Genomic DNA, 15,518 nt, shown 5'->3' on the forward strand with positions numbered 1-15,518 from the left:
ACAGGGAAATAGAAAATGTCAGCCTGCAGCAGCTTCTGCTGAGTACTTAACAGACCGAGCTGTGTTCTCTCCCAACAGCTATCTGGAACAGTCAGCACTATCAATTCATCTAGGGCCAGAAAACAGCAACTGGAAGTACTGATTTAAACCATTCACCCAGGTATCTGAATGTAGGTAGGCTTGGTAGGAAATAATAGCATACCTCAAGGGAAGTGGTGTCTGTTACAGAATGAAGAAGGAACTTTACAATCACAGGGAAGTCCTCTAGACGGACAGATGACAGCTTGCCCATCACCAACTGGCGGATCTAAATATAAAAAGCACAAAGTTCTTCACTACTCAAACCCAATATAGACCTACCAGCAAAATTGGAAACTTCATTTTGCTCATTTGATTTTCCTAATGGTAGTTTAGGGAAAAAATTCTTTTTCCCCAAATTACAGGCTTTTACAATTATAAATGTCAAAGACTTTTTCTAACATAGACAAGTGATGAATGTCAAACATCTTTAGTCTTACATTTCATTCAGGGCCTGAGTTCACAACCGACAACAGGAGCGCTCCCTCCTGCTTCCCTCACCACTGACCCCAGGGATGACCAGCATTGGATTGTGAATGACCACTGGGTTTATGGACATCTTTGGATGTTACTCAGACAGAAAGAATGATGAAAAGCCAGCTCTTTCCCAGAATAAAAGTATGTTATTTAGAAGAGAACCAAAGCCAAGTGAAGTTACTGCCAAATAAAAACCAGCTAAATTCCAGAACGCTTGTATGTTAAAAGTTACAAAAGAAGTAAAAATATATTGCTGTTTTCCTTGAGGGTTTAGCATCCCTGGCTCCCTATGTGGCTTAGGATAGCCTTGAACTTCTGTTCCTCCAGCCGCTACCACTTGTTTATGTGTATGCCATGATACAAAGCTTATGTGATGCTGGGTGTCAAAGCCTTGTACACCCTAGGCAAGCACTTTATCAAAAACTATATTCCCAGTCATCACGTGAGACCTGAGCTTGATCCCTAAGCTCACATAAAATAGCCAGGCCTGGCTCTAAATACTGTAATCCCAGCATGGGTGCTTTGGAGATAGCCACGTCTCTGAAGGTCACTAGTAAGCGCCAAGCAGTGAGACACCCTGTCTCAAAAACAACATTTTTTATATGTGGACAGACCTGAAGAACACCTGAGGTTGTCATCTGGGTTCCACGTACACACATACACACACGCATGCATATACACACAAACACAGAGGCTTACCACTTACGAGATGAGAGTGTGAGTCAGTGGTGGAATGTCTGCCTAGTGTTTGTGGGACCCTGGATTTGATCACCAGCATAGTGAAAAATAAAATGAAACCCAAATAAATTGCATTGCTTAAGCCAGGCCTGGGGATGCACACGTGTTATCCCAGTACTGGGGAGCCTAAGGCGGGAAGATCTTGAGTTTGAGGCCAGTCAGGGCCACATGGTCAGACCATGTGAATTGAAAGAAAGAAAAGAAGAAAAAGACAAAGAAGGAAAAGAAGGAGAGAGGGAGAGAGAGAAAGAAAGAGAAAGAGGTTAGGTTTTGGCTTAATATTTATAAGGCCCTGGTTTTTGATTCCCGTGATGATGATGCCATGTTTTTGAGTGTGTGTGTGTGTTTGTGTGTGTGTTGTGTGTGTGTGTGTGTGTACTCGCAGGATAATACTTTAACATTTGTGAGCATAGTTTCAAAGTGGCATTTTCTTTCATTGTATATGATTTCGTCCTATTTCTGGAAAGCAGGCTTTTTCCTACCTTGGACAGGAAGTTAGGGTCAAGTCGGAGACTGGAAAAGACATCCAAAATCGGAACAGTCAGGGAAGTATTCTGCACCAGCAGCTCGCTGTTAACAAACAAGGAAAAGCTGAGTAGTGGTCTGAAGAGAACGGGCAAGAAACAACCTGAGGAGCCACTCCCTCGCGTGGGGGGACAGGAGCAGTGATGCTGTCGCAGTCAGGGTTTCTAGTCCTGCACAAACATCAGGACCAAGAAGCAAGTCAGGGAGGAAAGGGTTTATTCAGCTTACTCTTCCACGTTGCTGTTCATCACCAAAGGAAGTCAGGACTGGAACTCAAGCAGGGCAGGGAGCAGGAGCTGATGCAGAGGCCATGGAGGGATGTTCTTTACTGGCTTGCCTCCCCTGGCTTGCTCAGCCTGCTTTCTTATAGAACCCAAGACAACCAGCCCAGAGATGGTCCCACCCACAAGGGGCCCTTCCCCCCTTGATCACTAATTGAGAAAATGCCTTACAGCTGGATCTCATGGAGGCATTTTTGCAACCGAAACTCCTTTCTCTATGATAACTCCAGCTTGTGTCAAGCTGACACACAAAACCAGTCAGTACAGATGTCTTGGACCTGCAGTGGATGCTCAAGTCCCTTCTAGGAAATGGCATGGCTATCAGCATATGACCCATCCATCTTCCCACATATTCTCAGTTACCTCTAGGAGACTTACAATACCTGAGACTATGTAAAAGCTATGCAAATAGTTGTCATGCTATACTGTTTGGGGAATAATAACCAGAAAGTCTGTATGTGCACCTCTGTGTAGCTCTGCCTGTCCTGGAACTCACTCTATAGACCAGGCTGGCCTCGAACTCACAGAGATCAATGCCTGATGTTGACCTTGAACTCCTGACCTTTACTTCCAAATACTGAGATTAAAGGCATTATTGACTAGTACCCAAATAATTTTTACATTTTGAGGCAGGATTTAGTGTATCCCAGGCTGGCTTCAAACTCACAATGTAGACAAGAATGAGTGTGACTTCTGTTCCTCCTGCTTCCACCTTCTGCCCTCACACCTGGTTCATGTAATGTTAGGGAATTAACATACTTGGTACATGTCAGGCAAATACTCAACTGAGTCATATACCCAACCACCTTTTGTGTGTGATTCTGAGCTTCATGTAGCCCAGACTGGCTATGAACTTTCTACAAAACTGAAAACGAACTTAAACACCTGTGTCCCAGCCTTTATGTCCCAAATGCATGTGTGTGTACATGTATGTACATCTGTGGGGGTGTGCACATGTGTGTGTGAGTGCATGTGTATGTCAGACATACACCAATGTGTGCCACAGAACATATATGGAAGTCAGAGAAAAACTTGGCAAGTCAGTTCTCTTCTACTATGTGGGTTCCCCAGTATAAAACTTACATCATCAGAGATGAAAGAAAGGCAAGCCCCTTTAGCCAGAGTTACCACATTAGCCCTAAGCTTAGCTCTTTTTACATTGCAATGAACAAGTTCCCCTGGAGTAGGCTCCATGAGACAGTCCCACAGTGTTTACCCACCTGAGCTCTTTCCCCACATTAGCATGCTGGGAATCCCCTAGGATTTCAGGAAGGCTCGTGATGAAGTCATGCTGTAAGTTCACAGGAGCAACACTGATCAACTGCATCATCTGGGCCGTGAGGTCCTGCAGGGAGAACATTATTAGAACTGTAACACATTATTCAAAATAAAAACTACTTACTCATGAACATACAGACCTGAAATTACCATGACCATAACAGACTCAACCTCAAAATTTAAAGTGAGAGGCAAAAGGGAGCTGGGGAGAGAGAGCACACTCAATAATAAAGTGCTTTTCTTATAAGCATGAGAACCTGAGTTCAATTTCCACAACCTAGGTAAAGAAGCCAGGCACAAGCCGGGCGTGGTGGTGCACACCTTTAATCCCAGCACTCGGGACGCAGAGGCAGGCAGATTTCTGAGTTCGAGGCCAGCCTGGTCTACAAAGTGAGTTCCAGGACAGCCAGGGCTATACAGAGAAACCCTGTCTCGGAAAAAAAAAAAAAAAAAAAAAAAAAAAGAAGCCAGGCACGCCGACATGCACTTATGACCCCAGGTCTGAAGCAAAGATAGGTAGACTCCTGGGAAGCACTGGAAGCCAGTCTATATTAGGCTACTTGGCAAGTCCCAGGACACTGAAAGACTGTTTCAAAACAAAAGGAGTAACATCCAAGGTTGCTCTCTGATCTCCAGATACCAGCACACAGGCACTCATGTGAGTGTGAGTTCAGGGGCACGTGCACACACACACACACACACACACACACACACACAAACTCATACCTACCCATAAACATATGCCCATAAAAGAGGCCAGTACCTCTCCTCGACATTCACATAACAGAGTAGACTGAATACATTAAAATTTAGTTCAGACTCCAAATTCCAGCCCAGATGAGACTCTAAAAACACCTGTTTTTCTAAAAAAGATGTAGTTTGAAATGTCTGTCAAAACCTAAAAGAATGGCTGTAAGAACCTCTGAAGTGAAGACAGGCATGGTAGTGTACACTGACAATCCGAGCACTTGAGGCAGAGGCAGAGGCAGAGGCAGAGGCAGAGGCAGAGGCAGAGGCAGAGGCAGAGGCAGAGGCAGAGGCAGAGGCAGAGGCAGAGGCAGAGGCAGAGGCAGAGGCAGAGGCAGAGGCAGAGGCAGAGGCAGAGGCAGAGGCAGAGGCAGAGGCAGAGGCAGAGGCAGAGGCAGAGGCAGAGGCAGAGGCAGAGGCAGAGGCAGAGGCAGAGGCAGAGGCAGAGGCAGAGGCAGAGGCAGAGGCAGAGGCAGAGGCAGAGGCAGGGGCAGGGGCAGGGGCAGGGGCAGGGGCAGGGGCAGGGGCAGGGGCAGGGGCAGGGGCAGAGGCAGAGGCAGAGGCAGAGGAAGGATCAAGCAAGATTCTAAGCAGCCTGAACTACACATCAAGTTCCAGGCCTGCCAGAGCTAGATAGTAAGGGCCTGTAAAAACAAAAACAAAACACAAACAAGCAAGCAAGGCTTCTGGAAAGAAGCAAGACTGCAGGCAGTGCCTCAAGTGGACTATTCAGCACTGAAACGGGGTCTTGGCTAACGGACTATGAGAACAGCTTTCCTGTTATCATAACAAGAAATGCTCATTCCTTGTATTTCTAAAATTCAGTGAGGTACAACATATTCAATTTTTTGCCCAATAACCAACCCTAAGAAAAACTTGAACTTCTATTTATTAAAGTGTTCAACTTTTCCAGTGCACTTACATAAATTACATACTTGCAAAAACTACAAATTGAATCATTTATAGTAAAATAAGATGGCCTGGGATCTTCCCACCTTTCAGAAATAAAAAGTAATCTACAGATCGTGAAACACGAACACCCTCACCTTCTGTTTTGTTCTCATTTTGTTGTTGTGGAGATAGGGTTTCTGGCTGTCCTGGAACTTGCTCTGTAGACCAGGGAGTCCTCAGAGGTCTCAAAGGTCCAGAACGAGAGACCCACCTGCCTCTTCCTCTCAAGTGCTGAGATTAAAAGCCTGTGCCACCATGCCCAGCTCTTACTAGTGGTTTAAAAAACTATTTATTTATTTTACACTTTGTGGGGTATGTTCTCTCTCTCTCTCTCTCTCTCCCTCTGTGTGTGCATCATGTTTATGTTTGCGTTACAGATGTTGTGAGCTAACATGTAGATGTTGGGAACTAAACCAGGGTCTTCTACAAGAGCAATAAATGCTCATAGCTTCTGAGCCATGGCTCTAGACCAGTGGCTCACCCTTTAATACAGTTCCTCATGTTGTGGTGACCCTCAACCATAAATTATTCTTATTGCTTCCTCATATCTTCCTTTTTGCAATTTTCCTACTGTTATGAACTGTAATGTAAATATCTGATATTTCCAATTGTCTTAGGTGACCCCTGAGAAAGGGTCATTCCACTCCCAAAAGGTTCACAGCCACAGGTTAAAAACCACTGCTCAGCCGGGCGAGGTGGCGAACGCCTTTAATCCCAGCAATCCCGAAAAACAAAAACAAAACAAAACAAAACAAAATAATTAAGTATAGTTTATTATATATTAAATATTTGGGAAGGCACTAGAGCAGTGGGTTTTTTTATTTTTAATTTTTATGTTTTTGGTTTTTTTGAGACAGGGTTTCTCTGTGTAGCCCTGGCTGTCCTGGAACTCAGAAATCCGCCTGCCTCTGCCTCCCAAGTGCTGGGATTGTAGGCATGCACTAATTGAGAAAATGCCTTACAGCTGGATCTCATGGAGGCATTTTTGGTATGCACAACTCTGCCCAGGTGTAAAACACTTTGTTAAATGAATAAAGCCCCCACCTACCTTGCCATCCACAATTCTATCCAGCCATTTTAGTTGATTGATAATGAGTCTGGCCATGTTGATTCCATCTCTGCTCTCGCTGAAATGTCAGAATGAGAAGGGATTAGTTTGCTTGTCCTCCCTCCCTCTGTGCCTCTCCCCATGTCACTTGTTTTCTGTTTGGTTCTAGAGGACTCACAGGATGGACAGGTACTCTACTATAAGCTGTATCACCAACTCCTGACTAAAAAGACAGAAAACTTTACTGTATAGAGTACTTCAGCCAGTCAGTTAAAACCACTAACTATATAGTTAGTAGTCATGGGGCACAATGTTAAACACAAACGTGGTTATTAAAAACAGAGAGGCTGAAAAGACAGCTTGGGCAGTTAAGAGCACTGGCTGCTCTTCCAAATGATCCAGATTGAATTCACAGCAATCCTTGTGGCGACTCACAGCCATCTGTAACTCCAGTCCCAAGGGATCTGGCACCCTCTTCTGGCCTCTGTAGATACCAGGCATGCATGTGCAAACACATAAAATAACTGAATAAATAACCCAGACATGCGTATATATTATGGAAAAGACGACTGGAAAAAAACACTGTTAGTTCTCCTGTCTGCCTCCAGCTTTCTGAGAAGGATGTAAGCTCTCAGCTACTGTTCTAACACCCCGACTGCCTACCGGCTGCCATGCTCCCGTCCATGATGGTTATAGACGCATCACTATCTCTGAAACTGTTAAGTCACAAATAAATTCTTCGATAAGTTGCCTCAGTAATAGTGCTTTGTCACGAAGAAAAAAACAACCCATCACTAAAATAGTGGCTACATAGCTGGGGAGAAGGGAAAAGTGACAGGTTGGAATGTATGGCTTGGTTGTTGAGAGTACCTGTTGATCTTCCAGAGGGCCTGAGTTTGATCCCCAGAAACCACATAGAAGCTTACAACCAATAATTACATCTCCAGTTTCAGGCAACAGAATGCATTCTTTTGGCCTCCCTAGGCACCAGGAACTTACGCAATGCACAGGCATATATGAAGGCAAAGACAACCATACACATAAAATATAGCAAAAATAATTTGGTTGGAGGTGGTGGCATGAGCCTTTAATCCCAGAACTTGAGAGGCAGAGGCAAAGGCAGAACTCTGTGAGTTCATGGCCAGCCTGAAATCTACAAAGTGAGTTCCAGAACAGCTGGGGCTACAAGGGAAAACCCTGTCTTTAAAAACCAAAATAAATAAATGAAGTTACTAAATCTACCAGCCATGATGACACATCCGTGATCGAAGCACTTGGGAGGTAGGAGCAGGATTATGAGAGCGAGATCAGTGTTAACCATGTGGCAACCTGTAGGCCAGTGTGGGCTACATGACCCTGCCTCAAGCCAAACAGCAAATAAAGTGAAAGTCCATAAACTTTAAATTAAAAAAATGAAATGTGGCTTTTATTTTTGAAACATAGATTCATTACATAGCTCTGGCCAGCTTTGAACACACAGAGACCCACCTACCTCTGCCTCTCACATGCTGGGCCTGAGAGAGGTTGGGGTTTTATTACTTTGCAATAGGGTCTCGGAGCATAGCCCACACTGGCCTGGAGCTCACTATGTATCTGAGGATGAATCTGAATCCTTCATCGTCCACCTCCTCTTCCTAAGACTTGGGATTATAAGCACGAGCCACCATGTCTAGCAACCAGATGCAAATCTAAGGTTTTGAGACATACAACTTAACTGCTTCGCACAATGACTGATTTATGCTCATTTACACCAAATCCAGTAACTGTTCTTCATATTTAACAAAGGCTTTTTGGGTGTAGGGAAAACACTCAATATTTTATCCTTTTATTTTTCCTACTTTCTTTTTGGAGGCAGGGTCTTCTGTGTCTTGCGTTGAACTCAAACTTTCTGTGTAACTGAGGATTTCTTTGAGTCTCTGTTTCTCCTGCCTTTATCACTGGAGTATTGAAATATATGTTGTCATGGGAATCAAACTCAGGTCTTCAGGTTAGGTATGGATTCTACCCACTGGGCTACACACCCAGCTTGCATTGCTTTTTTTTTTTTTTAAGTATTCATTTATTTATTTATGTATATGAATGCTCTATCTACATGTACACCTGCATGCAAGAAGAGGGCATCAGCCATCATTGAACTCAGGACCTCAGGAAGAGCAGACAGTAACTTAACTTAACTGCTGAGCCATCTCTCCAGCCCTACCCCAGGCCATGTTTTTAGATTTATTTGCATTAAATTTTTTATTTAATTAAATTAAATCAATTAATTTATTTGTTTTGTTTTTCAAGACAGGGTTTCGTTGTGTAGCCCTGGATGTCATGGAACTCACTTTGTAGACCAGCCTGGCCTCGAACTCAGAAATCCACATGCTTCTGCCTCCTTAGTGCTGGAATTAAAGGCAAGTGCTACCACGCCCAGAACTATTTTTATTTTAAGTTTCTGTCTTTGCTAATGAAACTCAAATATTTAATGTTTCTATACTTGAGGCTTTATATGTTATTATTAATCAGGCAGGTCTTTTTCCTTTCTGTCACAGTTGTTTTTTAAAAAATATTTATTATTTTATGTGTATGGGTGTTTTATCTGTGTTGGTGTCTGAGAATTCATCTCTAGTATTCTGAAGGAGCGAGCAGCCTGTGCTCTTCACCACGGAGCTATCTCTCCAGCCCCTGACACAGTAATTTTAAAAATAAAAGCAGTGGAAACATACTTCAAAATAAAAGGCAAAGACTGACAACTGCCTCCGTCCTAGGAAATAGGCCACTGCTGCCAGAGTGCTATGTACTTTTCTAGAATAACCATCCTACATACAAGCATGTGTGATAGTTATTTTAACAATGACTTAGTATTTATAAAGGATCAGAAGAAATGGTATCCCTCACTCAGGACCCTGACTTGTTAAACGTGGCCATAGGACATTGCAGAAGTGACATTCCAGAGAGTCCAAAAGCACTGAAACTCAAGGTTTCAGAGCAATTCCGCTTACCTTTCAAAAAGAAACTGAGGCACTTTTTCAAATAACATTTTGATAATGGCAGGCTAAAAGATAAAACACGCAGTCAGGAGATGGTGTCCAAATACACAACAGAGTCCCATTAGTAACAGGCTGAAATGACCAGCGTCAGGCCAGGGCTGTGTGGTACTCTAACTAGGGACTAATGTGCTGAAGAGCTCAGTACACTAGGTTTAACGGAGATGATTTCACAGAAGGCTTCCAGAGAGGTTTATAACAACAGTTGCCTCTAAGTAAGACAGCACCGCACCTAACCACAAAGCATTAGACTGTGCCTGGGAGGGCTGGAAAAAATACAAAGTGGACAAATTCTACTGTCAATCACTTCTGGGGGAAAAAAAAGCAGAGAAAGCAAAAGGTAATCATGAAGTTGTGATTTTTGGATATACCTCTTCTCAATGTATTTTTATGAAACTAGTTAAACCTGAGAGTTATTTGATCTGTAGATGGCTTACTTTAATATCTATAATAATAATCATTAAATGAACATGTACAATTAGTCATAAGTTTCTTCCACCAGAGCTCTTGAGGAAACATCTTAATATAACTCCCTCTAAGACATCCTCTAAGAATATTCACATGGATACTGTCTGTATTTTAACATAAATGCTTAGATATAAAATACATCGATAATTTGCTTTCCCAAACATTAAGGAAGATTAATCAGATACTAAAAATACTATTAAACATGGTAACTCTTAGTCTATGAAATGCAGATTTTAAAAGATTGTTTTCAAAAGAAGTCTACTCTTCAGATGAAAATGCAGCTCTCTGATATGAGTTAACTAAATTATAGTCAATATTTCCAAAGAAAAATAAGAGATTAAAAATTATATGAAGAAGCTAAGGAAGAAGAAAAGGGAGGGTGGGTGGGAAAGACATTTTTCACTCTACAGCTGTGTTCGATTGACACATGAAACATGTCAATGTCCTGGCTGGAGAGAAGGCTCAGTGGCCATGATTGTGTCCTGATCTCCAGAGGACTGAAGTCTGAGTCCCAGAAGCCACGTCCTACAGTTTACAACTGCCTTTAACTTCAGATCCAGCGCTCCAAGGCCTCTGCCTCCCCAGGCACGTTCACCACGGGTGCACACACCCCACTCCTGCCACACATACACCTTTTTTTTTTTTTTTTTTTTTGAAGTGAGATAGAGGAGAATGAAGTAAGGAGCAAACTCAAGTTACTAGGTGACAGTGCAGGTGAACATTCAGCAGTAAGTACAAAATTCTCAGAGCACACAGCACGAAGCTGTAAGGAAGAGAAATCGGGACTGGCAGGATGGCTCGGCTGTTAGGAATGTGTACTGTTCTTACAGAGATCCCACGTCTGGTTTTCAGAACTCATATCTGGTAGTTGAAAACTGTGACTCCAGCACCAGGGGATCTGAAGCCTTTGGCCCGTGCAGGCACCAGAATACTTGTACCAATTTACAATGTTTTTAAGTAAACCAGACTCATATGCTGAAAAAATGAATAGGACTGCCAGATCAACCAGCCTAATAACAAGTCAAAGACAGACATGACTTAGAGACTAATCTCAAGTGCTGTACAGAGCTGTCGCCAGCTAAAAGTCACCCCGCTCTGCTAGTTACCCCACTTCACATCCAACACACTCTGAGGAAAGTGCTGTGGTCTCACCTGTAAAATGTCAATCCCCAGAAGTAGCTTGATCAGACTCTTGGAGTAAAATGTGCCCATGCTGTAAAACAGAGAAGTGTTTGGGACTTATTTTGTTCATTTTGTTTTAATGTTTGACTATCTTTTCTATATGAAACTGATTAAATGCACAATCCTTAAAGATCATCTCAAAGCCCAGCTAGAGAGCAAAGGCCTTTAGACTCTGCATTCAGAGGAGGAAAAAGCAAGCAGCCCGCTATGAGTTTAAAGATAGCCTGGTCTGCATAAGGAGTTCTAGTATAGGCAGGGCTGCATAATTGAGACCATGATTCGATATAGACAGACAGACAAACGTGAAGTCTTATTAGAAGGGAGGGTAAGGGAGACACAGAGATGTCAATTCTTGTTAGTACAGGTAAGACATGTCTCATAAAATATGTTCCAGTTCTTTGTAATCCAGCCTCACATTAAATTAAATAATTTTAAAGTTACACTTAAATTCTGAGTAAGAAAAAAAAGTTATAAAGCAAAAGCAAAACTGTAAAACAAAGACAACTGCACTTCCTGTGCCCAGTCCAGTTACTGCCAGACTGAGCTTCTAGAAGGCAGCTTCTTCTCCACACCTGGCTTCCTCATCCTGCAGGCGCTCACAAGACAGCAGGCAGTTCCTGAGACTCTCACTGTCCTCAGTGTAGGACTCCAGGCCATTAACAAACTCTTCTATTACCTAAATAATAGAACCAAGAGGAGAGACGGGAAGCTCTGTGGCTGAACGCCTGTTAGCTGCCACTCAGCTGTTGCCAGGGACTCAGTCCTCAGTCGATGCACTGCTTGCAGAAGCAGAAGCACCAGAGAGAGAGAGTACTTACTTTGGGATAAGCAGGATGCTTCCTCAAGGCCTGAAAGAGCTTCCTTTGGAAGATTACCTGATCCACACCTATGAGGAAGGAAGAACAGCCTCTCAACATGATGTGTAATGTCTACTACAGCCTCCTTCCTTAAATATAGGCTTCACATCTGATGATGCCACTAAGAATATTTTCTTTCTTCTTTTCTTAAAAGTCTATTTGTTTGTATATACTATTTTCATGTGAAAATCTATGCAGAGGCTCTGGCCAGGAACTAGAGTTACAGACACCTAGTGTGGCTGCTGGGAATCAAACTCTGGTCCTCTGAAGAAACAGTATATACTCTTAACCACTGAGTCATCTCTACATCCCTATAAGAATATTTTTCACCAAAACTTCTAAATCTAGAGTAAAACACTTAAACTGGTAGATGTTGACACCAAGTGTTATACAAATCACCCACCTTACTTGTAGATATAAAGATAACCTATCTTACTTACTAAAACAAAATATGCTCTATGCTCTAGAAACATGTCTCCAGCCTTATATGGCTTGCCATATTTTCTTCTGATACAGATCTACTTGCTTCCTGGGTATCTACACACACACACACACACACAAACACACACACAAAACAACTAGTAATATACTACTTTTTCTAGAAAAAGAATTAGAGGTATCTAACTTGAGATGTTATTTATCAAGCCTTAAAACAGTAAGATTATGATCATAAGCAGTTTCTACAGAATGGCCTCACTCTTCTCTTGGGACAGAGGCCTTCCTTCCCTACTCTCTGTCTCCCTATTCTGGACCCATGGTCTGGTCCTGAGCACTTTCACTGAACTCAGAAACATATTTTGAGTTTTACCTAGCTGATTTTGGTTCTCTCCAGTTTTAAGAGTGAGTCCTGAAGCCTTAAGAAGCTTTACAAAGACACTGCCATTTTCTTCAACTTCATGAGAATCGTGAGACTTCTTTGCCAGCTTGGAAAGGGGCATGGTTTCTGGAAAAACAAATAAACAAACAAACATAAAGCCTTCAAGAATATGATCATAAAAACAAGAAGAAGAGTACAACGGTTAAAACATAAACCCAGGTCCAAATGTTCTGAGAGGCCATCTGATGTGTTCCTGAAGAATCCCACTGACTCTGTAGTCAAACTGTCTTCGGAGGTGGTCAGCAACAGTGGCTTCCCCAAAAACAAAACAACCACCAAATAAGATAACATTCATTCAGCGAGGTTTCAGTGGAGAGTGCATCATGTGCCACTTGAGCACAATAACCACGGAAACATTTCCACCTAAGTCTAAAGTAGTCCCCGCCTCGCAGGTCCTCACTGTTTTAAAAAACTTGTATTCTTTACTGAGCTATCTATGTGTTTCTAAAACATGTGTAGACACGTATGCTATGGCATGAGAATGAGGTCAGAGGGCAGCTGTGGAGGACGTTCGTTCTTTCCTACCTGAACTCAGGCTGCCAAGCCTGCCTAGCAAGTTACCAGGTTAGCAACTGCAACAGCCTTACCTTGATTTCTTTCTTTCTTTTTTTTTTTTTTAAGTTTTTTTTTTAGTTTTTTCGAGACAAGGTTTCTCTGTATAGCCCTGGCTGTCCTCAAACTCATGCTGTAGACCAGGCTGGCCTTGAACTCAGAAATTCGCCTGCCTCTGCCTCCTGAGTGCTGGGATTAAAGGTGTGCGCCACCACGCCTGGCGTCTTACCTTGATTTCTGAAATAAAGTCTCTCACTGGGGCTCACAGAGTACCCTAGGCTGACTGACCAGTAAGCCAAAGAAGTCCTGCTGACTCCACCTCCTCACCACTGGAACTCAAATTCACCATTTTTGCAGTGGTCCTGGGGATGACACTCAAGTCCTCACACGTCCCTGGCTGAGCCATCCTGCAGCCCCCTTTTCAGAACTCTTAGGATCTTTATTAACTGAGTTCTCACTATTTCTTTGTTTGTGGCTTACTTGCTTTGATATAACTTTTTCTTTCTATATCACTACCATTTACCTGTTACTTTTTTAGGAATAAAAGGAGACAAGTTACTATTTTTTTCTCTTCTGTTTTTTGTTTTTGAGACAAGGTCTCTCTATGTAGTTCTGACTATCCTGGACCTCACTATATAGACCAGGCTGGCATCAAACCCACAGCAATCCTCCTCCTTCTGCTGGGATTAAAGGTGTGTCTCACCACGCCCAGACCACTTGCTGTTCAAAAGGGTGAATATTTCTTATTTTTGTGTTCTAGGATCTAGATAATATTGATAATGTATAATAATTTTTATAAAGATTTATTTCTGGGCTAGAGAGATGGCTCACCGGTTAAGAGCACTGACTGCTCTTCCAGAGGTCCTGAGTTCAATCCCCAGCAACCACATGGTGGCTCACAACCATCTGTAATGGGATCGGATGCCCTCTTCAGGTTTGTGTCTGAAGACAGCTAAAGTGTACTCATATAAATAAAATAGATAAATCTTTTAAAAAAAAAGATTTATTTCTATTCTGTATGGATAGCTGTTTGCCTGCCGGAACCTAAATGTACCACATGAATGTACCGTGTCCTCTGAGGCCAGAAGAGGACACTGAATGCCTGGAACTGAAGTTACTGATGACTGTGGGGTACCATGTGGGAGCTGGAAATGAAAGCAGCAAGCACTCTTAACCACTGCATCATCCATCCAGCTTCTATAGTAATTATTTTTATGAAGGTGGAGAGTGAAGTTCAGAAGGTGTCCAAAAGCCCTAAGTGGCATTGGAGGCAGACACTCAATCCTTAAGCTCCTAGGATCTCTGTATTCTCTCCAGTAATCCATAACAGATGTCAGCACTTGAGAAGCAAGAGTTCTGCATCTTTTCCTGTCTCATGCATCTGTGATTCACATATAACAACGAAAGGGTAGATACTTACTGGGGGCATCTTCTGTCCGGGTTTCTTTATCCTCAGAATCTAGCCGACGTCTTTTGGAAACCATTTTGACCAACGTCTTCTGCCACTTATATTACTTCCTTAAAAAAAACACCCAGGAGTTGGAAATTTAGCTCAGTGATACACTGCTTACCTCCACCACCAAAAGACCCAGCATAATCGGAGACTAGGAGTCATTCTAAAAACTATTCTCTCGACAAGCAGAGGGTTTGAGTCTTCACATTAACGCTGTCCAAACCCAAATGCTGAGCACATTTCAACTCCTACAACTGGCCAAGTTGCTTCTTTCACCAGGCTACTTCTCTGTTGCTAAAGGAGAAAGCCTATAACTTGTCTTCTGAGACTTAAGACCGTCACCTAAGCTGCTCGCTAACAGGTTACTTCAGTACTGTGTCATGGTGGTGCTAAGGACTGAAGGTATAAGACAAGACAAACATCAAACATTGCAAAACAAGGCAGACATCATTCCAGCGTGCAGGGAGCGTACAGCATTACAAGGCCTTAATGTATTGAACTACATTTGTGTGACTGCAATCGAAGAGAAGCCAGGGAATCCAGTGAGAGCTTATGAGGACCGTTAGTCTACCTGTAGGTGGAGCGGTGAAGAAAAGCAGGAACAATTTCCCTGAACACGTTTTCCGTTTCAACATCATAGCTTTGTGTGTGCTAGGCAAGAGTTCTCCTGCCAGAGAACTGTCATTTTATTTTTAAAATATCTAAATCTTAGGTATATGAGTATTTGCCTGTGCATATGATTGTGGACCATGTACACACTGGATGCCTGCATAGGTCAGAAGAGAGTATTAGAGCCCCCAGAAGTGAAGATACAGATGGTTATGAGCCACTATGTGGGTGCTGGGAAAGGAGCGGAGATTCTCTGCAGAGCAGCAAGTGTTCTTAACCACTGAGCTATTTTTCTAGTACGTATTTATTTTTAAGACAGGGTTTCACCATGTAAATTGGACTGGCTGGTCTACATAGTTACCAGTTAC

General features: G+C 42.7%; 1 protein-coding gene across 1 annotated transcript in view; it reads right to left on the minus strand.

Moving 5' to 3' along the window:
* Fancd2 (FA complementation group D2) overlaps positions 1 to 15,518 on the minus strand; it is a 64,015-nt gene that overhangs the window by 47,683 nt on the left and 814 nt on the right. Inside the window, exons 2-11 of the mRNA XM_021165022.3 lie at positions 14,509 to 14,606; positions 12,468 to 12,602; positions 11,621 to 11,688; positions 11,375 to 11,478; positions 10,773 to 10,833; positions 9,108 to 9,160; positions 6,124 to 6,202; positions 3,320 to 3,444; positions 1,776 to 1,863; positions 203 to 307 (exon numbers count right to left, since the gene is read on the minus strand). Of these exons, the coding sequence (XP_021020681.1) occupies positions 203 to 307; positions 1,776 to 1,863; positions 3,320 to 3,444; positions 6,124 to 6,202; positions 9,108 to 9,160; positions 10,773 to 10,833; positions 11,375 to 11,478; positions 11,621 to 11,688; positions 12,468 to 12,602; positions 14,509 to 14,572 (882 nt within the window). The 5' untranslated portion in view covers positions 14,573 to 14,606. The remainder of the gene's footprint in view (positions 1 to 202; positions 308 to 1,775; positions 1,864 to 3,319; positions 3,445 to 6,123; positions 6,203 to 9,107; positions 9,161 to 10,772; positions 10,834 to 11,374; positions 11,479 to 11,620; positions 11,689 to 12,467; positions 12,603 to 14,508; positions 14,607 to 15,518) is intronic.

This window comes from Mus caroli, unplaced genomic scaffold, assembly GCF_978045245.1.
Source record: "Mus caroli unplaced genomic scaffold, Mus_caroli_1 scaffold_7, whole genome shotgun sequence".
Taxonomy (NCBI): Eukaryota; Metazoa; Chordata; class Mammalia; order Rodentia; family Muridae; genus Mus; species Mus caroli.